General features: G+C 40.7%; 1 protein-coding gene across 3 annotated transcripts in view; it reads left to right on the top strand.

The window, feature by feature from the left end:
* Nucleotides 1-26,141, top strand: part of wdfy3 (WD repeat and FYVE domain containing 3) — a 407,868-nt gene that overhangs the window by 107,664 nt on the left and 274,063 nt on the right. For all 3 annotated transcript variants that reach the window (XM_041187506.1, XM_041187499.1, XM_041187492.1), the window contains exons 5-9: nucleotides 9,819-9,980; nucleotides 13,920-14,112; nucleotides 17,847-18,033; nucleotides 23,920-24,086; nucleotides 25,132-25,599. In XM_041187506.1, coding sequence (XP_041043440.1) covers nucleotides 9,819-9,980; nucleotides 13,920-14,112; nucleotides 17,847-18,033; nucleotides 23,920-24,086; nucleotides 25,132-25,599 — 1,177 coding nt within the window. The remainder of the gene's footprint in view (nucleotides 1-9,818; nucleotides 9,981-13,919; nucleotides 14,113-17,846; nucleotides 18,034-23,919; nucleotides 24,087-25,131; nucleotides 25,600-26,141) is intronic.

Genomic DNA, 26,141 nt, shown 5'->3' with positions numbered 1-26,141 from the left:
GACAGTAATTCTAAAGGGTTCTAAAATTTTCAGTGAATTAAAATTTGAGGCATATGGATGAGTTAAGTAAAAACATTTACCTTAACCTCCCTATAAAATAACATGATGTCAGCATTAGGACAGCTTATTGGTGAGTAGCTGGTAAGTCTTCAGCTTAATATTCCTAATAAATAGAAATATAGCAGGGCATTTTAGTTCAGTGGAGCGCACATGCTTTTCTGTGTGGAAATTCCAGGACACTTGTCTTGTCCTGAATAACCACATGTGCAGGAGGCGCCTTTAGCTGGAGCAGTTTGAGTTCTCAGTTTCAGAGCGTTAGGAATAGCTGGCATCACTGCAACGCAGCTGTGACTCTGCGACTTTATAGATCTGGTCACCCTGCGGCTTGAGGTATGCAGGAAGAGAGAATGGGTGACCATCAGGCAGTCAATGTGGACCAAGCAGGCAAAGCAGACATTCCTTGAGTTCACCCCTCTCTGCAACCAGAGAGAGTACTGACTAGAGTAATCGTTCCCCTGGGGAGTGCAGCCAGAGCCAAATCCATGGCACCACGGCTGACTTAGCTGTACAAGGGCGTAGGAGGAAGATTGGGAAAGTAATAGTGATCTGGGATTCAATAGTTAGGGGAACAGCTTCTGTTGCCGCAGACACAAATCTAAGATTGTCGTCTTGGTGCCAGGGTCAAGGATGTCACTGATTGGCTGCAGAGCACTCTGAGGGGGCAGAGTGACCTGTCAGTGATCGTGGTCCATATTGGGTGGGTGGGGGATATGGGAGCCAGGATGTAACGTTAGAGAGAAAAAGCAAGGTGTACAAGAATTGGGAGTGACAGAGCCGCACTCATTCAGGCAAGTGAAGAGTATTCCATGACACTCCTGACTTGTGCCTTGTAGATACCACTATGTAAGAAATAGTATAAGGTATTAGGAAAGGACAGTGGAAAAGGATATGTAATAGGGTCTAAACTATGTCTACTGAGCATGGCTGTAACAAACTGAGTGTGGTAAATAAGATTGGTAAGCTGCAGGCACAGATAGCACATGGGAATATAATGTTGTGGCGATAATAGAGATCTGGCTCAAGCAAAGCTAGGACTGGACACTAAGTATTCCTGCATACAAGGTGGTCAGGCAAAATAGGTAAGGAAAGAATGGAGGAGGGGTAGCAGTATTGGTTAAGGAGAACATTACATTGCTGTTGAGGGAGTATGTCAAGGACTGAAACTATTTGATTACAGCTAAGTAGTAATAGAGGTACCATTACACTAGGTATATTCTATAGGCTTCCTACTAGTGGGAAAGATATAAAGGAACAGTGTAAGGAAATTAAGGCGAGGTGCAAGAATTATAGAATAGTTATAATGGGGTGTTTTAATTATCCTGATATAGAGTGGAATAATTGTAGTGTAATGGAAAGTGAAGGGGGAGAGTTAATGAAGCGTTCAGGAAAATTTTCTAGATCAGCATTTTTCTACCTTGAGGAAGGAGGCTTGCTGGATCTGATTCTTGGGAATGAGGTGGGTTAAGTGTCAGTAGGGGATATCTAGGGGACAGTGATCATAGCCAACCTAAATCTTATGATACTATGGAAAAGGGCAAAGGACGCAATCCAGAATAAAAATAACTAATTGGGGAACTTCAGTGTGGTGAGAATGGCTCTGGTCCAGGAAAATTGGCATCAAAGTTGGTGGACAAAAGTTTAACAGAGCAATAGGCTGCCTTTAAAGAGGGGATAGTTAGGGTATAATTGAGGTACATTCCTATGAGGGTAAAAGATAAGACAAACAAAGTCAGAGCTCCCTGGATGACAAAAGAGATCGAGGGTAAGATGGGGCATGTTACAGATGTCAGTTTAATAATGCAAGTGAGAACCAGCCTGATTATGAAAAGTTTGGAGCGGAAGCAAAAAAAGAAATAAGACTAGCAAAGACAGTGTATGAGAAGATGAGGTAGGTAGCATAAAAGGAAACCCTTCTATAGACATATAAATGGTTAAAAAACAATGATAAAAGGAGGAGTTGGGGCCAAAGAGTGCTCAAGAAAGGGATTTACTTATGGAGGCAAAGGGTGTGGCTGAGGTACTCAATGAGTACTTTGTATCTGTCTTTACCAAAGAAGATGCTCCTGCCCAGGTTATACAGAAAGAGGAAGTAGTTGAGATACTGGATGGGCAAAAATTTGATAAAGAGGAGATATTAGATAGGTTGGCTAAGTTTAAAGGTGCTAAGCCACCAGGACCAGATGAGATGTATCTAAGAATACTAAGGAAAGTAAAGGTGGAAATTGGAGAGGCACTGGTCATAATCTTACAATCCTCCTTTGATACAGGGGTGGTGCCAGAGAATTACAAATGTTATGCCCTTGTTCACATAAGGATTCAAGGTTAAGCACAGCAACTATAGATAGGCCAGTCAGTTTAACATTGTTGGTGGGAAATCTTTTAAAAATGATAATCTGGGACAAAATTAAGAGTCACTTGGGCAAATGCAGATTAATTAAGAAAAGCCAGCACAGATTTGTTAAATCCAAATTGTGTTTAACTAAATTGATTAATTTTTTTGATGAGGTAACAGAGAGAATAATATGGTTGATGCAATGCACGTGGACTTCCAAAAGGTTATTTGATTAAGTGCCACATAACAGACTTGTCAGCAAAGTTAAAACACATGAAATAAAAGGGACAGTAGCAGTGTGGTTATAAAGTCGGCTGAGTGACAGGAAACAGAGTAATGGTGAACGGTTGTCCCTCAGACCGGAAGAGGCTATGTTGTGTGGTATCCCAGAGGCCAGTATTAGGACCACTGCTTTTCTTGATATAAATTACTGATCCAGACTTGGAATTGAGGTCACCTCTCAAAATTTCAAAATTTGCAGATGACAAAACATGGAAGTGTTGTGAATTGTGAGGACGATAATGATAGACATACATTATAAGAGGAAATAAGCTAGTGGAATGGGCAGACATGTGGCACATGAAATTTAATGCAATAAGTTTGAAGTGATACATTTTAGCAGGAGGAATGAGGAGAGACAATATAAAATAAATGCTACAATTTTAAAGATGGCGCAAGAGCAAGGGACCTGGGTGTATATGTGCACAAATCGTTAAAGATGGCAGGGCAGATTGGGAAAGCAGGGTTAATAAAGCACACAGGATCCTGGGGTTTATAAGTAGGAGCATGGTGTGCAAAAGCAAGGATGTTATGGTCAGCCTGCAAAAGGGATTGATGTGGTCTCAACGGCAGTATTGTGTGCTATTCTGGGCATCACACTTTTGGATGGATGTGAAGGCATTAGGGAGAGTGCAGAAAAGATTTATGAGAATGGTTCCAGGGATGAGGTGGTACTTGTGAGTAGATTGGAGAAGCTGGATGCTCTCCTGAGAGGGAAGGCGGATGAGTGGAGATTTGGTATCAGTATTCAAAATCATAAGGTGACTGGACAGAGTGGATTGGGAGAAATGTTTCCTGCTGGCAGTAGGTCGAGAACAATAGGACACCGACTTAAGGTAGTTGACAAAAGAAGCATTGGCAACATGACAAAAAAATCATTTTTACACATTGAATGCTTAGAATCTGGAATGCACTGCTTGACAATGTTATGGAGGCATATTCAAGCATGGCTTTCAAAAAAGAATTGGATAATGATCTGAATAGAATAGGGCATTATTGGCAATGGTGGGTTTGTGTGATTAGTTGAGTTTGGAACAGACAGGTGTTTCTGTGGCCGTAGACGTGACTCCAGGATGGTATGTTGCCTCCCTGGTGCCAGGGTCAAGGATATCACTCAACGACTGCAGGGCATTCTAAAGGGGGAGGGCAAACAGACAGAGATCGTGGTACATATTGGTACCAAAGACATAAGTAAAAAGAGGGATGAGATCCTGCAAGCAGAATTTAGGAGGCTAGGAAGCAGATTAAAAAACAGGATCTCAATGGTAGTAACCTCTGTATTACTTCCAGTGCCACACGCTAGTGAGTATAGAAATAGGTTAGTCCAGATGAATAGGTGACTAGAGAGATGGTGCAGGAGGGAGGGCTTTAGATTTCGGGGACATTAGGATCGTTTCTGGGGGTGGTGGGACCAGTACAAGGCAGATGGGTTGCACCTGAACTGGAATGGGACCAACATCCTTGCGGGGAGGTTTGCTAGTGCTTTTGGGGAGGGTTTTAACTAATTTGGCAGGGGGATGGGATCCTGAGACAGGTTCAGCAGGGCGAGATGCCACAGCCAAAATTAGAAGAGAGAGCAAGTGAGTCTGGAAGGCATAGAAATTATAGTCTAGTTAAGGCACAAGGGAGTTTGGCAAAGTTGGATGGTATTTATTTTAATGCAAGGAGTCTGACGAATAAGGCGGATGAGTTGAGGGCACAAATTAATACATGGAAGTATGATGTTGCTGTTACAGAGATATGGTTGAGAGAGGGACAGGATTGGCAGCTCAATATTCCAAGATATAGGGTCTTCAGGTGAGACAGGGAAGGATGTAAAAGAGGAGGGGGTATTGCAATATTGATCAAGGGATCAATTACAGCAGTAAGGAGGGATGACATCTTAGAAGGCTCTTCAAATTAAGCCATATGGGTAGAATTTAAAAACTAAAAAGAAGCAATCACATTGCTGGGAGTGTACTATAGGCCCCCTAAAAGTAGATAAATCTCCAGGCCCAGATGAAATGTACCCAGGCTGTTGAGTGAGGCAAGGGAGGAGATAGGGGCGCTGGTAATAATTTTCATAGGAGAGGTGCCAGAGGACTGGAGGACAGCCAATGTGGTACAGTTATTCAAGAAGGGAGGAAGGGATAAAAGCCATAGAGAAATAGAAGAGCAAATATGTAGGCAAAGAGAAGTGTAAAAATAATAGGGTAGTAATAGTGGGGGATTTCAACTTCCCCAACATTAACTGGGTTAGTCATAGTGTGATAGGTTTAGAGGGAGTGGAATTTTTAAAATGCATCCAGGAGAACTTTTCAAATCAGTACGTAGAAGGTCCTAAAAGAGAGGTCCCGGACTTAATTTTAGGGAATAAAGCCGGGCAAGTGGTAGAGGTATCAGTGGGGGAACATTTTGCAGATAGTGATCATAACTCCATTAGATTCAACGTTGTTATGGAAAAGGACAAGGGTGGGACAGAAATCAGAGTTCTAAATTAGGGAAAGGCCCATTTTAATAAGATCAGATATGATTTGGCCAGAGTGGACTGAGGGCAGCTACTTTTAAGTAAATCTGTGTCAGAGCAGTGGGAATCATTCAAGAAGGAAATAGGGAGAGTACAGGGCCAACATATTCCAGTAAAGACAAAGGGTGGGGCCAACAAATTCAGGGAACCCTGGATGTCGAGGGATATGCAGGATTGGATAAAGAGAAGAAGGGAGGCTTCCAGCAGATACTGAGGGCTCAAAACAGCAGAAGCTCTAGAGGAGTACAGAATGTGTAGGGGGGAACTTAAAAAGGAAATTAGGAGAGCAAAAAGGGGGTATGAAAAATCATTGGCAGGTAAAATAAAGGAAAATCCAAAGCCATTTTACAAGTACATTAAGAGCAAGAGGATAACTAGGGAAAGAGACTAGGCAAGACAAGTCATGGGAATAGACGATGAAAGGTAGGACCCTGGGAAGTACCGAGGATCAGAGGAACCTGAAGGCAGCAGGACAGGCAGATAAGGTGGTTAAGAAGGCATATGGGATACTTGCCTTTATTAGCTGAGGCATAGAATATAAGAGCAGGGAGGTTATGCTGAAACTGTATAAAATGCTGCTTAGGCCACAGCTTGAGTATTGCGTGCAGTTCTGGAATCCGCATTATAGGAAGGATGTGATTGCACGAGAGAGTGCAGAGGAGATTTACCAGGATGTTGCCTGGGCTGGAGGGTTTTAGTTATGAAGAGAGATTGGATAGACTGGTGTTATTTTCCTTGGAGCAGAGGAGATTGAGGGGGGACATGATTGAGGCATATAAAATTATGAGGGGCACAGCTAGAGTGGACAGGAAGGAATTTTTCCCCTTGGTGGAGGGATCGATAACCAGGGAGCATAGATTTAAGGTAAGGGATAGGAGGTTTAGAGGGGATGTGTGGAAGAATTTTTTCACCCAGAGGGTGGTGGGAATCTGTAACTCACTGCCTGAAAGGGTGGTAGAGGCAGAAACCCTCATAACATTTAAGAAGTATTTGGATGTGCACTTGCAATGCCATGGCATATAAAGCTATGGGCCTAGTGCTGGAAAATGGGATTAGAATAGTTAGGTACTTGTTTGACTGGCGCAGACTCGTTGGGCTGAAGGGCCTTTTTCTGTGCTGTAGTCCTCTATGACTCTATGTTCTTGCCAGCATGGGCATGATGGGCTTCCTGTGCCATTTTATGATTCTATATTGGTCTAGAGTTGGCCAAAAAAACCCATGGTAGTTCCAGAGTTGGCTAAGGAGTAAATGCAAGCATGTTGCTTTCCCTGTTGTTGGGTGAAGCATTTCCCACTCAAAATCAATTTTTCTTTTTTAATAACATGGATGGTTTCCCTATACAAAATACTTACCTTATTTGGCTTTGCTACAATCAAAGCGATTAGTATGCTTGTGATTGTGCTTTCCACCTGCCATTTCATGGCAATACACACCAATTACAACTTGCAGAAATGTATGTACCAAAGTCTCCCCTTGTGATACTTGTGCATTTATATGTCTTCAGTCCCTCTGGTGCCAGGCCAAATTATCAAGAATTAGATTTGGCAAGGCTTTATTTGAATTTATTATGCTGCTTCATTCTCATTGGGTAAAAATGCAGAGCTATAATTAAAATTGAGTGCACTTCTTTCCACCAACACTTGTCTTTGTGCAATGACATAAACAAAATGAACATGCTTCGTAGTTCACTTGACTTAAACAGAATACACTATTAAAGATACCAAAACTGCACACAGTTTATCTAAGGAAGGTTAGAGACCAGTGCAATGAAGGTTCATCAGACTGATTCCTGGGATGCAGGGATTGTTCTAGGAGGAGAGATTGAGTTGACTAGGTGTATTTTGAATGAGAGGTGATCTCATTGAAACATATAGGGGAAAATCCCCCCCCCCCCCCACCACCCCGTTGCGGGGGGAAGTGCAGGAGCAGGCATGGGCAGGCACACCTACGATTGACGCCCCCAATTGGGAGCGCGCTCCCATTTTATGTGGGCGAGCCAATTAAGGCCTGCCCAGCATGAAATCCACCAGAAAGTGTAATGCGCTCCCTACGTGGGCGTGGGGGGGATTCCCTCAGCCGGGAGTGCACTCTTTCGCACGTGTGCGCGACAGAGCGCACAGATCTCCCTGAGGCAATGTGCTGCCTCAGGGAGATCGGCTCCAAATTTAAAAGTGGTAAGCAAATGATAACATTTCCCTGACATGTCCCCTCATGTGACACTGTCGCATGAATTGGGACATTTCCATCACTTTTACTGAAACCTTTATTAAATTTTTTAAAACCCTCACGGACCCTGCCCGTGGATGAGGCTTCATGTTTTTCTTAAACTCACTGGGGCTCCCGTCCTGCCCGCCAACCCTAAGGTTGGACGGGCAGGTCCATTAATGAGGTTAATTACTTTTCAAATGTCCTCAATAGGCCGTTGACAGGTCGGCAGGCGCACAGCTGACTCGGCTGCCCCCCCCCGCCGCCGACCTGAAAATGGAAATGATGAGTTCCACCCGACGTCATCCCACGTCATTTTATACGTTGGTGAGCGGAAGATCCTCCCCATAAAATTCATAAGCTTGACAGTGTAGATGCTGGGTGGATGTTTGCCCTGGCTGGGGAATATAAAACCAGGAGTTACAGTTTCATAAGGGTTTGGCCTTTTGGGACTGGGATGAGAAAAAAATACTTCACTCAAAGGATTGTGAACCTTTGGAATTCTGTATCCTAGAGAACTATAGATGCATATTCAAACCAGAGAATGATCAAGTTTTGGATACTAACGGAATAAAGCGATATGGGAGTAGCACGGGAAAGTGTAGCTGGGTAGATCAGCAATGCTCTTAGTAAATGATGAAGCAGGCTCAGGGGGCCAAATGGTCTGTTCCTGCTCCTCCTACTTATGTTCTTATATTCTAATACCTTTTTGCACCCTCTTCTACAACCAAGAGCAGAGCTTCTTTCAGTTTCTTGCCTTTCAACCCTCTTGCAGGACTTTGCTCCTTGACTGCTTCACACTGGATGCCTGTTTCATGCATTCGCAGCTCGCTGATGTGACTCTTTATTTTACCCAAAATGTAATACCTCACATTTATAATTGGGAAATTAATTTCAACATAGATATGCCCCTCTCCAAGTTTATTAACATTTGCTTATAATTTGTTGCAGTTCTCCTCTCTCCAAATTTGGTGGTGTTTGCAAATTTAAAAGTTATGTTTCTGATCCAAAGTCTAACTTGTTAATATAAATTTGGGACAAAAGTGGTCCCAGCACTGATCTTTGTGGGACCCCACTTCCCAAATTGCTTCTCTAAATAGTTATCACTTACCCCCATCTCTCATTTTTAGCTTGCAGCCAACTATCCATTTTGCTGAAAAGATACAGTAACTGGATATTTTTAGGATTGGCTGGATGCAGGTGGTGGTGGTGCACCCCATTTTCATTTGTGTGAATGATTTTGAAATGGGCACAAAGGAAATTATATCAGGCTATTCTGGTTAAAGAAGGAAATATACTCTAAGTGATTAAACTCCTAAGTGGAGGTATAAAGATATCCAGGGGTGCAAGATGCACTGGCCCCTAAAGATGGAAATGGACATAAAAAGGCAACTGAGATTCTGGGTTTTATATACAAGAGCATTAAATATAAAAATAAGGTTAAAGGGTGGGGAGAGAGAAATCCAGGCCAAGTTTTTGAAAAAAAGCAATCAACACAAGCACAGCACTACTCATATCCTACCAATTATATAAAACACCCATTTACTGTTCATTTTTTCTTTCTATCTCTTGGCTGTCCCTCTGTTCATGTAGCTTTATTTACTTTGAATAAAACAAACTAAATTGAGAAAATCAAGGAAAGTATTGGAGTAGGGAAAAATTAGAATTTGGTTTGAATTGTTGCCTTTGGTTAGGTTTATTTCAATATGAGTTGCTTGGCTGGAGGGAGGATACTTCCCCACCAACAAAGAAAATTAAAGGACAAGCCAAGTTTCTTGTTCACTTACTATATAACAGGCCTTAGAGTTGTATTTACATGGGAAATTTTTCTCCCAACCTTTGAGTTAGTCAACATAAGGAATCTGAGACATTTTTGGGCAGAGGAACATATGTGTAATAAAGTTGCCTTAATACCAAGAGGGTGGATGCTGGGAGGCCGAAGTGAGTGCCAAAATTCTGTTTTCAACAGGTAACCTTGAAAATGAAGCATAGGTGGAAGCTCCGGTGTAGAAACCAATCAATAGCAAGTATGAGCTTTAATTTTGTTTTTGAAGTTCTTGCATTTGACAAATAGTGAATTGGTGAATGAGAACCACCCTCTGAGTGACCAGCATAAGACAATTTATCCATACGCAGTCATGTAGACCAATTTAGTTTTACTGCTTCTTAATATGGAATACTACTTTTTCATATGTGATGAACAACTTGATGTGATAATTGGGGAATGACAAGACTTCAATGAATGAGTTAATTTGATGAGACCTCAGACCTGTGACTTGGTTAGCTGCTATTTGCTTTATTGCTTGTGCTGCATGTTGAGTTGTGTTTTGAGGTGTGCTTGAATTTCTGGGACTGAAAGTGCCAGATAGAGGATCACCATGTTATTTAAATGTTGATTAAAAATAGTCTGATTTTCTTTTCTTTTGTTGAAAACAGAAAACTGTGGACTATATGACTACAATGTCTTTGCCTTCCACGCTGGTTAAATGCCTCTACTTATTCTTCGATCTTCCACATGTGCCTGATGTCCCTGGGGGAGCTCAGTCAGATTTACCACTTAGTGAACGACGGGCACTTTTGCAGAAAGTGTTTGTACAGGTAAAATACTGTTATGTTTGAACCTATGTAGCGTATGTCCCGAGATTCCTTAATGAATTTTCCAATGTGATGGTTTCACCCATAATCAGCTTTCTATTGACAGTGTTCACTTTTCAATAAGAGGGCACTCAGAGCATCTCCTCCATGCTGTGTGAACTCAATGTTATTACAGTTATGCAGCTCTTCCTTGAGTCTTTTCCCTATCTGGTTGATGATGTGTAACTACAAAGCTGAAAAGAGAAATCTTTTTATTTAGAGCTTCATCTCACTGAGGAGGCTTCAGGCCAATCCACATCCAACAACCTGCTCTGAAAATTCTGCTCACATTTTGACAGCTGTAACAAATTCCACCACTGCAGCTGAGACAACCTACAACATCCCAAAACAATCAATTTTCTAAATAAAACAACCTGCAACATTCTTTAGGAGATGGGCACATTTACTTTTTTTTAAATGTAAACGGATCTTTTAAAGAATTGAAGGATCTGGATCTTTGCCAAAAACTAATCAGTTATACAGGGCATTGATGAAATCACATCTGGGGTACTGTGTGCAATATTGGTCTCCTTATTTAAGGAAAGTTGTAAATGTCCTAGAAGCAGTTCAGAGAAGGTTTGCTAGATTAATAACCTGCAATGGGCAGGCTATCTTAATAAGGAAAGGCTGTACAACTAGGCTTGTATCTGCTGGAGTTTAGAAGAGTAAGAGGAAACTTGATTGAAACATATAAGATCCTGAGGAGACTTGACAGGGCGAATGTGGAAAGAATATTTCCTCTTGTGGGAGAACCTAGAACTAGGGGTCACTGTTTAAAAATAAGGGGTCACCCATTTAGGACAGAGATTAGGAAATTTGTTTTCTCTGAGGGTTGAGAGAGTTTGGAATTCTCTTCCTCAAAAGGTCGTTGAGGCAGAGCCTCTGAATATCTTTAAGGCAGAAGTAGTTAGATTCTTGATAAGCAAAGGGTAAAAGGTTATTGGGGGTAGGCAGGAATATGTGGTTAAAATCAGATCAGCCATGATCTTTTTGAATGGCAGAGCAGGCTTGAGGGGCCGAGTGGCCTACTCCTCCTAATTTGTATGTATGTGTTCGTATGTTCTTCACTGAGCCATACCCTATCTGCTGTCCATTAGTTTTTGAGGTATATTGTTTACAGACAGACTAACAATCAATGGCAGAGGTAATTATTAAACTGATTTGAGTTGAACAGTGATCCTTAATTAGTGGTTGTACTACAAGAACAACTTATGTTTATATAACACCTTTAATATAATGACACATTCCAGGACGCTTCACAGAAGCATGGTAAGGCACAAGAGAATATTAGGTACAATTTTTAAGATGGCAGCGTTTCCACCTTGCCACCAGAGAAGTCAATGGGGAATGTCTCCCCACCAATTGGGGCTGCCCCACAGTTATTTAAAGCTCTGAGGAATGTAAATTGGCTGGAGGCGAGACTTCTGCCTCTCATTTGGGAGGAAGCCCCACCTCACAGAGCTGCTGAGCAATCTGATTGACTGGCCACAAGCAGTCCCATGAATCAAAGTGCCGGAACTCTAATATACAGTGAAGGCTGGGGTATAACGACAGGGTGATGAGGCTGGAGGTTGGGGACGAGATTTGAAGCGCAGGCAGGATGGGAGCACCAAAGGGCCCCCATCTTTGGGGAGCAGATTCCAGAGGAAGCAAAATTGAGGCTGGGGTGGGAAACACCCCTTGAGTAGCTATTAGTTGGCCATTCTAGGCCTCGTCCCCATATCCCTATAAAATTATGGACAGGCTGGAGGTGGGTGGGAGGGCGACAGGAAAGCTAGTGACTAATGTCACCGCCCTGGCCTCCCGCAAACCTGCCCACAGTGGCCTGTTAAATTCTGTCCCTTAGGTCAGATGATCAAAAGCCTGGTCAAAGAGGCTGGTTTTAAAATGTGTCTTAAAGGAATGGTGAAGGTGTGTAAGGAGGAAATTCCAGAGCATGGGGCCTAGGTAACTGAAGCCACCAATGATGGAGCAGTTATAATTGGAAATGCACAAGATGCCAGAATTAGAGAAGCACAGATATCTCAGAGGATTTTGGGGTTGGAAGCAATTACAGAGATATGGAGTGACAAGACCATGGAGGAATTTGAAAACAATGATGAGAACCTTAAAATCAAGACATCGCTTGACTGGGAGCCAGTGTAGTTCAAGTGCAGGGCTAGTAGGGGAATGGGACTTTGTGCGAGTTAAGACAGAGGCAACAGAGTATTGGATGGCCTCAAGTTTAAGTGGGGTAAAATGTGCGAGACTATCCAGAACTGCATTGGAATAGTTGAGTCTAGAGGTAACAAAAGTATCAATGAGGGTTTCAGCAGCGGTTGAGCTGGGATGGGGAGAAATCGAATGATGTTACAGAGGTGGAAATAGACAGTCTTAGTGATGACATGAATATGAAGTCGAAGCTCATCTCGTGATCAAATGTGACACCAGTTATTGTGAATACACATAAGTTGCTGATTAAAAATGTATTTTAATGTCAACTGCATTCATTTCTTCTGCCCTTCCATTTCTGACAGTGTTTTAACAAGGCTAAATAGATTGACATAAAGATACAAAAATATCATAATTGTGTTGGTTCTGGTACCCCAAAAACTTCTTACAACTCTCCATTGTTTTAGCTTTTAATATATAAATGGTCTTCTCGCCATTTAAAATTTTGTAAGATATATAAAAACACCTATTTGTGAAACCAACATAGTTGCCAGCCAACCATTCAGAAAATATTGCAAAAGTGTGTCTGGAATGAGCAGGATCTTTGTTTAATTAACATTGAGACAGATGAAATTTTTATACCATCAGTTTGGTCTAGAAGTGGAAGTGCCAATATCTAACCTGCCACCCACACCCCCTCCCCCTCCCCAAGCTCCAACCTGTGATTTTTAATGCTTCAAAACACTATCCTCAGCAAGCTAAATCATTAAGCAATATGTGATTCATCCCCATATGGATTGGTTCCCAATGCCAGGTGCCATCCTCTCCCTTCTGTGGTTAAAATTAAAGGATAAGTTATGTCAGGTGAGCCTTGCATGCCTCATTTATAAACAGCTCAGAGTGGCATTGGTGGAATGTTGCAAACATGTTCTTGACTGGGGTGTGTAGATTGAGAGCCGGAGAATTGAAAAAAAAAATTCTTATCCTTCAAAAATGACAAACGAGTATATATCTTAAAGACACCCGGTTCATGCTTTTAGGGAAAATATACTTTCTATAAACTTAACATAAAAATTACAATATAGTTTATATGGATTTCGAATTGAAATTTAGATGCAACTATTTTCCTTGGGAAAACTTTGAAGAATTTGGATTCATCAATGTGTGGTCATATGATTCTGCCTAGATGGTGATCTTTTGAACTTATGAATATTACATTTGATTTAGCTTCTCCCACACAAAATAATTCAAAAGCAGCACTTTTTCATTTAACAGAACAATTTTTGCATTGAGAGTATACTGCCAAATATTGGATCTATTTATAACTTGAGATCTCCAGGGAGCAGTCATGGTAGAAATTAAGTACTGCTGGCTAGATTTATTTTGAAATCTTTTTAAATCAATTTGTTCCTGTTTTAGTCAAGTCTGTAATTTCAACACTGCTGCACCAGTGGGCTATTTTCAATCTTATGTCCAAAATGAATGCTGCTTTCATAGAAACAATTAGCGAATTGTGTTTTATTTACAATTGTAGTACTTTTTTGATAAAGCAGTAATTCAAAAATAATACCATTATTGTGAATGATATTTGTTGACCGTAGGATTACTCAGTTTTTTGCAAGCATTTATAAACCAGTTGTTCCGAAAAATTATCATAGTTGTCCGAAGGCTGATAAGTTCTCTAACATTATATAAAGTAAATATGGTCAGTGGGTTTGGCATTTTAGTTTATAATTCTTGTTTTATTTTTAGATCTTGGTGAAACTCTGCAAATATGTGTCACCAGCAGAAGAGCTAGCCCAGAAAGACGATCTCCAGCTTCTGTTCAGCGCCATAACCTCCTGGTGTCCACCCCATAATATTCTCTGGAGAAAGAGTGCAGGAGAGGTACTGATGACCATATCTCGGCATGGACTCAGTCTCAATGTTGTCAAGTACATTCATGGTAGGTACTTGTAGTTCCTTCCATCACCATTATCCTTTGCATTTGTTTTTGTACTGACAGCAGAGTGTTGACTGTCAAACAATCTTAAAATGTTCAGCACAGAAGAAGGCCATTCAATCAAGCCAATGCCACCTCCATATTGACTATCTACACTAATTGCATTTCGCTACTTTTTTTTCACTGACCTTTAATATTTTTCTTGAAGTTTTAACTTATTTTTTAAATATCATAATTTACTTAGTTTCAGTTACCACTTGTAAGTAATGCTTTCTACATGTAGATAACCCTTGCATATGAAAAGCCTTTTAACTTCTTCCTTAATGCTCCTAATACTAATTTTCCTTGTTCCCGATTACACTTACTCTTAGATCCCCTCTTTGCTCCAATAAATATTGAATGTTTAACTACTTAACATAAAAGACTGTTTTTATACCAGTCTTGACAAACATTAGGCACTGAATTAGTGATTTGTCTTCAAATATTACTGGCTACATTTATCATCAGATCTCCTTGAAATCATAGGATGCTACAACACTGAAAGAAATAATTTGGCCTATCATCTCTATAGAAAGAGCTGTCTAATTAGTCCAACTCCCCTGACATTTTCTTATAGCCTAGCATTTTTCCCCCATTAAATATTTATCTAATTCCCTTTTGAAAGTTATTATCGAATTTGTTTCCACCACCCTGTCAGTCAGTGCAGTTGAGATCATAATTCACTACATAAAAAGAAACTCTCATCTTGGTTCTGGTTGTTTTGCTAGTTATCTTTAATCTTGCTCATGATGCTAGTGTAAACAGTTTCTCCTTATTTACGCTATCAAAATGTTTCAAGATTTTGAATACCTTTACTAAATCTCCTCTTAACTTTCTTTGCTCTAAGGAGAACAAATTCAGTTTCTCTCTCTCCACATAATTGAAGACTTTGCATCGCTGGTGCCATTCTAGTAAATTTCCTCTGCACTCCAAGGCTTAGCATCCCTTCCTAAAGTGTGGTGCGCAGAATTGAACAATTTACTCCAGTTATGGTCTAACTAGTGACATATAAAGGCTCAGTATAACTTCCTTGCTTTGCTACTTGATGCTTCAATTTATAAAGTCAAGGATTCCATATACCATTTTAACATTGGGAACAGTAGCATAGTGATTATGTTCCTGGATTAGTAATCTAGGAGCCTGGATGAAGGATCCAGAGGCATGAGTTCAATTTCTACCATGGCAAGCGGGGTACTTAAACTTGAATAAAAAGCTGGCATCAGTAATGGTAACCACGTAACTACTGGATTCCTGTAAAAAAAAAAAAAAATCCATCTAGTTCACTGATGTCCTTTCGGAAAGGAAGCCTTGCTCGGTCTGGCCTATATGTGACTCCAGATTCTCAGCAACGTATTTGACTCTTAACGCACTGTGAAGTGACCTGACAAGCCACTTGGGTGTTAAGGCAGGTCACCATCACCTTCTTGAGGGCAGTTAGGGATGGGCTATGAATTCTAGCCTTGCCACAGATACTCTCATTCTGTGATGGAAGTAAAAAAAAATATAGCCTTCTCAACTTTCCCTAACATTTTCAAAGACTTGTGTACTTACAGCCCCAGGTCTCTCTGCTGCATAGTTGTAGAATAGTTTGTTTTTCCAAAAAATATACTTCATTCATAAAATATCTGAAAAAACATTACAAAACATTTCTAAATTGCCATCACAAAAGGTGCAATCAGATTCAACTTTTACACATGGGTCACGAGGTGCTTCAGTACAATCAATGAATATTACAATCATTTCAATATGGTTGTTACAAACAGACAGTGCAGTGGCATTGGAGTTATCAACATACATCATGTTGCACTCTGAGGTGCTACAAAACAATTATAATACAATTAGTATTCAATGCATACATTTATTGTGAGCCATACAGCCCAAGGGGTCTATACCTTTCCAGAGTTGTAGGATAGTTGCAGCACAGGAGGCTGCCAATTAGCCTATCATTTCCATGCTGGCTCACAATAAGAGCAAATTAGCTGGCCCCACACCACAGCCCAGTCCTAGTAACCATATCATGTAACTGAAGTCCCTCATTCCTGGAAACATGCTCCTAAATCTTTTAAAAACAAAAAAACTGCGGATGCTGGAAATCCAAAACAAAAACAGAATTACCTGGAAAAACTCAGCAGGTCTGGCAGCATCGGCGGAGAAGAAAAGAGTTGACGTTTCGAGTCCTCGGGTCATGAGGACTCGAAACGTCAACTCTTTTCTTCTCCGCCGATGCTGCCAGACCTGCTGAGTTTTTCCAGGTAATTCTGTTTTTGTTCTCCTAAATCTTTTCTCCACCCTCTCAAAAACCTTTCACATCCTTCCTATTTTTTACATTGACAGAAACTGTTGATGCAGATACTGAATGCTCATTCTTTTTACCTGCTAATGAGCTCATATCAGCATTAATCGCTGCAGTGTCACAGCCACAGATTATCCAGAATCACAGTGCAGAAGAGGCCCTTCGGCTCATCGAGTCTGCACCGACACGTGAGAAACACTTGACCTACCTACCTAATCCCATTTACCAGCACTTGGCCCATAGCCTTGAATGTTATGACGTACCAAGTGCTCATCCAGGCACTTTTTAAAGGATGTGACCCACCTCCACCACCCTCCCAGGCAGCGCATTCCAGACCGACACCCACTCTGGGTAAAAAAATTTTTCCTCATATCCCCCCTAAACCTCCTGCTCCTCACCCTGAACTTGTGTCCCCTCGTGACTGACCCTTCAACTAAGAGGAACAGCTACTCCCTATCCACCCTGTCCGTGCCCCTCGTAATCTTGTACCTCGATCAGGTCTTCTCTACTCCAACGAAAACAACCCAAGCCTTTCCAGCCTCTCTTCATCCCAGGCAACATCCTGGTGAATCTCCTCTGCACTCCCTCCAGTGCATCACATCCTTCCTATAATGTGGTGACCGGAACTGCACACAGTACTCCAGCTGTGGCCTCACCAAGGTTCTATACAACTCCAACATGACCTCCCTACTTTTGTAACCTATGACATAATCTACAGTTTATCATTTGGACAGTTTGCATCCAAGTTATTATGAATTACCCAATAGTGGATGCATTTTGCACTTCATGAAGAGTAAGTGAGTGCTGAAAATATGTATTCCATTTAACTTCAATAGTTTAGTATGAGTTATACCTTAAATGAAGGCATTTTTTACTAAACAATATCGCTAATGTTTGATAAGCAATTTAGTAATCCACGTGCTCTTGTCATAACTAGACGTCAAAGATATTTTTGTAACCCTAACTTATTTTTAAATTGGAAAATATTACGGAATTGAATTTGTAATGGAAGGTGGTGACTAATTTTATTGATCTTTCTGCAAAGAAGTGTATCTCATCTTGTTGAAAATTGATTTTATTCTTTGTAGTAAAGTTTGACTGAAAACATATTTTACAAAAAAACCTCAAGTGGAGGAAAACACCCAAGTCTATTGGGTTACTAGCTTAAAAGATTTTAAGATTGCCTGCATTAAATAAAAGGTCCAGATAATGGCAACCTATTTTTTAATTCTAAGAGTTATATTTTAATTTGAATTAGATTAATGCTGCTTGAAGAACCTGCATGAAGTTTAAACACAATTGTTCAGACCTGTATGCTTTTCTCCTTAAAGCTCCGAGAAAAGAATTTATAGAGGGAATGTACGATAGCAACTTTCCAAGCTGTTTATACTGATCTTTTTTATAGAAAAGGAATGTGTTGCCACTTGCATTCAGAACATGCAACAATCAGAAGATCTTTTACCCCTGGAAATTGTTGAAATGTTTGCTGGGCTGTCCTGCTTCCTTAAAGACTCCAGTGATATATCACAGGTTCTCTTAGATGATTTTAGGTCCTGCCAAGGTTACCAATTCCTCTGTGATCTTCTGCTCAGGTAAGTTCATGGCATAATTATTGTTTTTTGTCCTCGCATTGTCATTAGTTTTTGTACCACCATAGTTTTAAGAACACTACATCTGGTTAACTCTGTAATTGTGTACTGTGACCACTGTTTCTATTTTAAGCTATATGAGCATAAATGCCATTAAGTTTTAACAGGTATGCCCAGCTTTGTTTTTTGCGCTGGAGAGTAAAATATTTTGAACCAAAACTCAATTTTAAAGAATTCTGGGAGAGTAGGTATGGTAGATTTGAGAGAAGCAGTGGTTTACGTAGTACAAGGGTGTTTGAGCAGAGCAAAAGTTAATGTGGGACTGGAAATATTACCGCCCACGGTATGATGTAGAGAGTCACATGATAGACTATGTGTAGAGCCTGTAAGGAGACAGCACCCATGCAGGCCTGTACCTAGGAGATGTATATTGTTACGAGTTACCAATAAATGGTTTATGTTTAACTGTACAAGCCTCCACACCTCAATGAGAGACCAAACAACCTTACAACGTGGTGGCAGTGAAGGATGGACCCCAAAACCCTGGAGAAGGAGCACAGTATCTCAAAGCATGAAGAACTGAAGAAACTGAAGCCTGACCTGAGTGAAGAGTGCCTAAATTGAAGACAGTTGGAGATCGCCTAAAAAATAAGCTGCATTGCAGATGTGGAGGCTGAAGGACTCCTCCAAGGCAAGTGGAGGTCCATTGCCAGACCTGACTGAACAGAGTCAAGGGACCTAGCCAGATGAAAAAAGGCTGAGCAAAATTCAAAAAAGGAAAAAATGCTGAAAAGTTGAAGAATCCACTATACAGATAGTACAGCTATATTACCATGCTGATTTGGAAATATATCGCCGTTCCTTCACTGATCCTGGTTTAAAATCCTGGAACCCCCTTCCTAACAGCACTGTGGGTGTACCTACAACAAATGGACTGCAGCAGTTCAAGGTGGCAGCTCACCACTACCTTCTCAAGGGCAACTAGGGATGGACAATAAATGCTGGCCCAGCCAGCGAAGCCCACATCCTGTGGATGACTAAAAAAACGACTTTGGGCTGGCCCAAACGACTTGTTTTGACGTTAGCTGGAGAACCGATTAGTTTGATTTGGCAGATGGAGTTTAACGTGCATAAGTTTGAGGTTATCCATTTTGGTCGGAAGAATAAAAAGGCGACTCCATGGTAATGCTAAATCTAACTGAATTGTGATCACTGTCCCCGATATGGTCGCCAACTGTCACTTCACCCACTTGCCCTTCTTCTTTCCCCAAGAATAGGTCTAGAATTGCATCTCCTCTCATTGGGTTTGTCACTAATTGGTTGAAAAAGTTTTCCTGGACACACTGCATGAATTTTTCTCCCTCAGTGCCCCTTATATTGTTTGAACCCCAGTTGATATTAGGATAGTTGAAGTTTCCTACTATTATTGCCCTCTTGTTCTTAGAAGCAGAAATTTGCCTACATATTTGTTCTTCTATCTCCCTTTCACTATTTGGGGGTCTGTAGTATACTCCCAATAGTGTGACTGCCCCTTTTTTATTTCTAAGCTCATTCCATAAAGCCTCGTTTGTTGACCCATTTAGTATATCATCCTTTCTCACAACTGGAATTGATTCTTTAACCATTAGTGCTACCCCCCCCCCTCCTTTTTTATCTCCTACTCTATCGTGTCTGAAGACTCTATAACCAGGGATAATTAGCTGCCAGTTTTGTCCCTCCTTTAGCCAGGTCTCCGTTATAGCAATGACATCCTGCTGCCATGTGTCTACCTGTGCTCTTAACTAATTGTCACTAATTGGTTGAAAAAGTTTTCCTGGACACACGGCATGAATTTTTCTCCCTCAGTGCCCCTTATATTGTTTGAATCCCAGTTGATATTAGGATAGTTGAAGTTTCCTACTATTATTGCCCTCTTGTTCTTAGAAGCAGAAATTTGCCTACATATTTGTTCTTCTATCTCCCTTTCACTATTTGGGGGTCTGTAGTATACTCCCAGTAGTGCTCTTAACTCATCTACCTTGTTTGTAATAATCCTTGCATTGAAGTATAAACAGTTTAACCCTGTCAATTTCCCTTGCTGGACACTTTTTAAACTTTGCTTCTCCTGTAACTCCATGTCCATCACAACAACCCTAGCTAATGTTCTGCCTTCATTTTTCTGATCTGTATCTGACCTATCTGATCCTACTCCTGGGATCCCATCCCTCTGCCACACTAGTTTAAATACTCCCCAACAGAACTATCCCTCAATGAATATTTTGAGTTGGTCTTCACAATGGAAAAGGACGACGCAGGCATAGACATTAAGGTCGAGGACTGTGAAATATTAGAGGAAATTAGCATAGAGAGGAGGTACAAGCGGGTTTACCGGCCTTAAAAGTGGATAAATCTGCAGGTCCGGAAGAGATGTATCCCAGGCTGTTGAAGGAGGCAAGGGAAGTGATATCAGGGGCCCTAGCAGTAATTTTCAAATCCTCTCTGGCCACAGGTGAGGTGCCAGAGGACTGCTAATGTTGTCCCATTATTAAAAAAGGGAGGGAGGGATAGACCCGGAAATTATAGGCCAGTCAGGCTAACCTTGGTGGTGGGGAAGTTACTAGATAGAATCCTGAGGAACAGAATGTATCTGCACTTGGAGAGACGTAGATTAATCAGGGATAGTCAGCATGGATTTGTTAAGGGAAGGTCGTGTTTGACAAATTTGATTGAATTTTTTGAAGAGGTAACCAGGAGTGTTGATGAGGATAATGCATTGGTCTACATGGACTTTAGCAAGGCTTTTGATAAGGTCCTTCATGGCAGACTGGTCAAAAAAGCAAGAGCCCATGGGATCCAAGGCAAAGTGGCAAGTTGGATCCAAAATTGGCTGAAAGGCAGGAAGCAGCGGGTGATGGTAGAGGTAGGAAGGATGTGATTGCACTGGAGAGGGTGCAGAGGAGATTTAGCAGGATTTAGCAGGATGCTGCCTAGGCTGGAGGGTCTGAGCTATAAGGAAAGATTGGATAGGCTGGGGTTGTTTTCCTTGGAGCAGCGAAGTTTGAGAGGGACCTGATAGAGATGTACAAGATTATGAGTGGCATAGATAGGATGGATAGGAAGGCAGTTTTTCCATTAGTAGAGGGGTCAATAACCAGGGGGCATAGATTTAAGGTAAGAGGTAGAAGGCTAAGAGGGGAATTGAGGAGAAATTTTTTTCACCCAGAGGGTGGTGGGAGTCTGAAACTCTGCCTGAAAGGATAATTGAGTCAGAAACTCTTGTAATATTTAAGAAGTATCTAAATATTCACTTGCATTGCTATAGCCTCCAGTGCTATGGGCCAAGCGCTGGAGAATGGGATTAGTGTAGTCAGATCTTTGTTGACTGGTGTGGACACGATGGGCTGAATGGCCCCCTTCTGTGCTATAAATGTCTTGAGTAATCCTAAGGCAAGGTATAGATGAATTCTCAGCCACATTTGGTGAAGTATTAAAAGTCTTTGACCAGTATTTTAAACTCCATGTTGTAGAGAACACAGACTTTAAAAAAAGGTCTAGAACACCCCCAATAAAGCACCCAAGAGGGTGAGGAGACCACAGGCCCTAGACAGTGGGAGACAATACCTAAGCAACCACAAGATGGTGTAGACCATATCTGTGCAAAGAAGTGCACAAGCCAAAGAGATTTGTATAGGAGAATGAATCAGCTGAGAAGCAGTAGAAGGGCTTTAAAATGGTTTTTTGAAAATGCTGACACATGACCCAAACTGCAACAGCAGGTAGCAGTGTGCAGCGTGTAGCTGGCTATGAATGAAGGAAAGCTATCTGACGTAACCCAAAAGAAACAAAACTTGCAAAAAGATAATGAAGCTGTTGCACAGGAAAATGTTCATATCAAAGCTGAGTTGGAAGAACTCAATCAGAAATAAAGCCAAGTACAGCAGCAGGTGGAAAATGTACTCAAAGAAGTTGCTGCCTTGAAAGACTCTCTTTGAAGAATGAATATGTAGCCCTGAAAAAACATGAGCTAAGAAAGATGTGAATACTACTTCAGTAAAAGCTGCATTGGGAGTATCAGTAGCGACAAAGCAATGCACCGAAGTGCTTTTTTTTATTGTTTTCAAATATAGTTTCTGCAAACCTTTATCTCAGCAAGGCCTCTGAGCAGAGCTTTACCGTAATATATTCCTAAAGTGTATACACCTGTTTTAATAAATCCTGTTAAAAGTTATCATATGGTGATCTAGTTCTCCCTTTCTGATTTTGTGTTTTTAGATGTTGATAAATAATAATCTGCTACATGATGGGAATGACATTTCTTTACTCATGGCCGGTGATGTGGAATTTGGCATTTAATTAATGAATATTCATATTAACTCCTAACTAATGATTAATTTATATACAACTTTGATTTTTAATGCCTCCACTCATGCATTTCATGGGCATCTTTAAAATCTGATGGTCTTGCTACCAGATTTATGAGAAGCTGAAGGACTATATAGCACAGTGTTGGGATGAAAGTCTCTGCTGCTGATCCATTCTATTAGGCCACATTCATTATTGAAGCAGCATCAATCACTGAATAGTTAATTAATAAAAAGGGTCTTACCAATTTTTAAAAAATTATGTTAAAAGTTGGGCAACAGCAGTGGTCCAGAAGTTGGGAGGGGAGTGTGCAACCCCAATTTAGCTATCTGCAGGAGCCCTGACTCAATTCTATACCTAAAACCCAACTGCCTGGTGTCAGGGCTGCTGTCCCTTTCAGGGTGAACACCCTGCCTGCCCTCCCTCCATCCTCGGAGCCTGCAAGATGGTCCCCAAGTTTCACTGGGTGGTCTCTCCACATGGTGGAGCACCACCCCACCCTCGCTGCTGGTGGAATGCCAGTGACAGCAGGAAGAGGCCCTTTAGTTGCTCTTAATTGGCTTCACTTGCTTTCTGGACAGTAAGGCATTCCTCCACATTCCTACCACATAAGAGATTTCCATGGTGTCAGGTAGCCCCACCCTGTTGCCCAAACAACCCCCTCCCCCACATCTGCTTCTCTGAACCCCCCCCCCCACTTCCTACCCCACTCCATTAATTCCTGCCCTCAATTTCTGACTGTGATCCTGTCCTGAATAACTTTTTTTAATCTCTGCTATTTTGCATTATGGAAGCTCTGAATCTGTCCTCAAACAGGTAGGTAGAGCCTGTCTAGGTTGACCTTGCACAGCTATTATGTGGGCATATATATCTTCGGAGCTGATTGCCACCATCAACCCTCGCCACCCCCCCCACCCCTCCCCAAGGAGATAACGCATGACATGGAAGAACCAAAATGTGAGGGCTAAGTTTGTCTGAATGCTATGAAATGGTTCATTCCCCTCTACCTCAGCAATTGTAATTCCCATTAAAAATAACATTGTTTTTGGCAAAGACCGTTGATCATCTAATCTTCCCAAATGCCCCTTTGAGTTCCATACTTAATTTTAGAACTAATAACCATGGTCTTTCTTACTAGCCAAAGATCATCCAGACCGTGATTTTTTTTTCTCATTACTTCTTCTGGAAATCTATTTCACATTTCTACCATCCTCCCTTATGACTGGATTAGCTTCAAATTATGTCCTATGGTCCTTAAAGCTTGCCTAACAGAAGAACTTTCTTGTATTGTATTTTGCCTTACTTTATAAGATCCCTATCAAGTTCTTCCTCTTCTAGAGAATAAAGCCCCAGGAGAGCCAGCCTTTTGAAGACCAAATTTGGGCATTTTTTGTTTTGTAGAGATGTAAGGAAAAGTAGAAAGTTGTCCCTCCAAGCCTTTTCTTTTCCTGTGTCAACAGTCCCCCTCATCTATGTAATTATTTCTTAATAACATTTTATACAATGGTTGCCAGTAGAAACTAATGGTTATGTATATGTACATTTTAGATTGGAGCAAGCACAAGAGCCTGATGCCAAAGAGGCCCTGAAAGACTTGGTTCAATTGGTGACCTCATTGACAATATATGGGATCAATGAATTGAGGTCTACTGGCATAACTAGCGGAGCACCTTTTCTCCTGCCAGGATTTGCAGTACCACAACCTTCTGGCAAAGGTGATGCAATCAGTTGATTATCAGTATTGATTTAAAGAGTAATATCTTCATAAAAATCTTTAGCAAACAATTTTTTCATTATTTGCAAACGTGACACCATAACCTTTATTCATGTCAACCACATTACGTTGCATGCCACACCATTATGACAGAAATGAAAGTTTCTGTTGCTGTTCTTTATCACCAGGTAAGTTTTCTTAATACTTTTTAATGCAGACTGTCTGCCTTTAAATTAATATACTGTCTTTCATTAAATGTAATTGCATTAAGGTGATTACTTATGCTTTACATCAAAATAGTTTTCGGATAATATACTTAAAAAGTATAATGTGGCATAATTCATGTTTATTCATGTTTACCACTTGTGTTAGGCTCCTGCATGCATTATAAGACCTCATTTTAAATAATGACAAGATCTAAACTGGTACACATTATATTCCTCCTCCAACTTGAATATATGAAGGTAAATAAATAAACTGTGCATGCATGTAATTAAGCAACTATATTTGGCGACAGTGAAGCTGGTAACTCTAAATGCAATAATTGTCATAAAAAGTTGCCACAATAAGATGTAGGGAAATATTAAAATTAACTGGAGAAGTCAACATTAGGTATTTTCCTTCTCTTTACTGCTATACAGTATCAAAAGGGAAAACTGGAGTAGCTACCAGTAGTAGAAGAAAGCAAAGTAATAAAGCAAGAGAACTTGGCCATTTGAATTTGGGCATTAGTAGAAAAAGCTCACTGAGTTATTAAATATTGGAAAATAATTCCAAATTTAAGATGGCATGTAGGACTTGAACCAGTATTAAGAAGGAAATTGGTGACATGTTACTCGTGAAAACCATTAAATTCTGCAGTGACTCCATTTGTTATTTAACTGTATGGTGAAAATGTGCTGTTGTCTATTTTGATTTCCTTGAAATACAATTCGCTTTAAGTTATTTGGTAGTATAAATTTTGGATATGTTGAATGCATTTTGTGAATTTGGGAGGAAATTATTAAAATAGTGCATTAAATACTGTTATTCTTTTCTTAAACTAGGTCACACAGTAAAAAATATCCAAGCGTTCTCTGTTCTTCAGATTGCCTTTTTAAAAGCAAAATCAAGCCACCTTGCCAGAATCATCCTCGATGCCATTTCAGACCTCTACATCGCAGATAATGCTAATTACTTCATCCTAGAATCTCAGCACACACTTTCACAGTTTGCTGAGAAGATTTCCAAAGCACCTGAGGTGCAGCCCAAGTACTTTGAAATGTTGGAGTTTATTATCTTCAGCTTAAACTATATTCCATGTAAAGAATTGATAAGTATCAGCATCTTGTTAAAGTCTAGCGCCTCATACCAATGTAGCATCACTGCAATGAAGACACTTTTGAAATTTGCTCGCCATGATCCTATTTTTAGGGATGTATATCGAGAGGTTGGATTGCTTGAGGCGATGGTGAATCTTCTGCACAAATATGCTGCTCTATTAAAAGAGCCCATTCAGAGTTTTAATGAACCAGGTAAATTTATTTATTTATCTATATTAATGTGAATGCTGACTTTAAAAATTAAAGATCCAATATTGAGGTGGCCATTATCTGTGATGTGTGCTGTTGTCTAGGTTTTTTTTTCTGGCTTTGGGTTACTTTTTCTGTTGTTGTGCCTCTCCCAGGCGATTACTTGACTACTGGGGAGTAGCAAGTGTCTTGTCATGACACAACAGGCATCTCAGTGTGGGCCTGGCTTGATGGATTGGCTGGTCATTGCCACAAAAGTGTGGAAAACTCATTGGTATAACTTGAAATTTAACAAGCACTGTTTGTGACTCCTTCAATAATAGAGAATCCATATGAAAAAAAAACTAGCGAGTGATTCTACACTTTAACTAATGTTTTAGATTGGAGACTTAGCCTTCAAAATGCAATAAAGATGGCTCATACTGAATTAGCCCCTTTGCAAAAATGACACATTTGGAATTTGGCCCCATGCTCATGAGAATGTAAATCTATGTCACGATAGTTTGGGACTATTGCACCCCCCATTTCACTTGTTGCTAACAGTT

The sequence above is a fragment of the Carcharodon carcharias genome, chromosome 1 (assembly GCF_017639515.1).
Source record: "Carcharodon carcharias isolate sCarCar2 chromosome 1, sCarCar2.pri, whole genome shotgun sequence".
In the NCBI taxonomy this organism is placed as follows: Eukaryota; Metazoa; Chordata; class Chondrichthyes; order Lamniformes; family Lamnidae; genus Carcharodon; species Carcharodon carcharias.
Note: the sequence above shows the minus strand (reverse complement) of the source record. Positions and strands in the feature narration are given on the sequence as shown.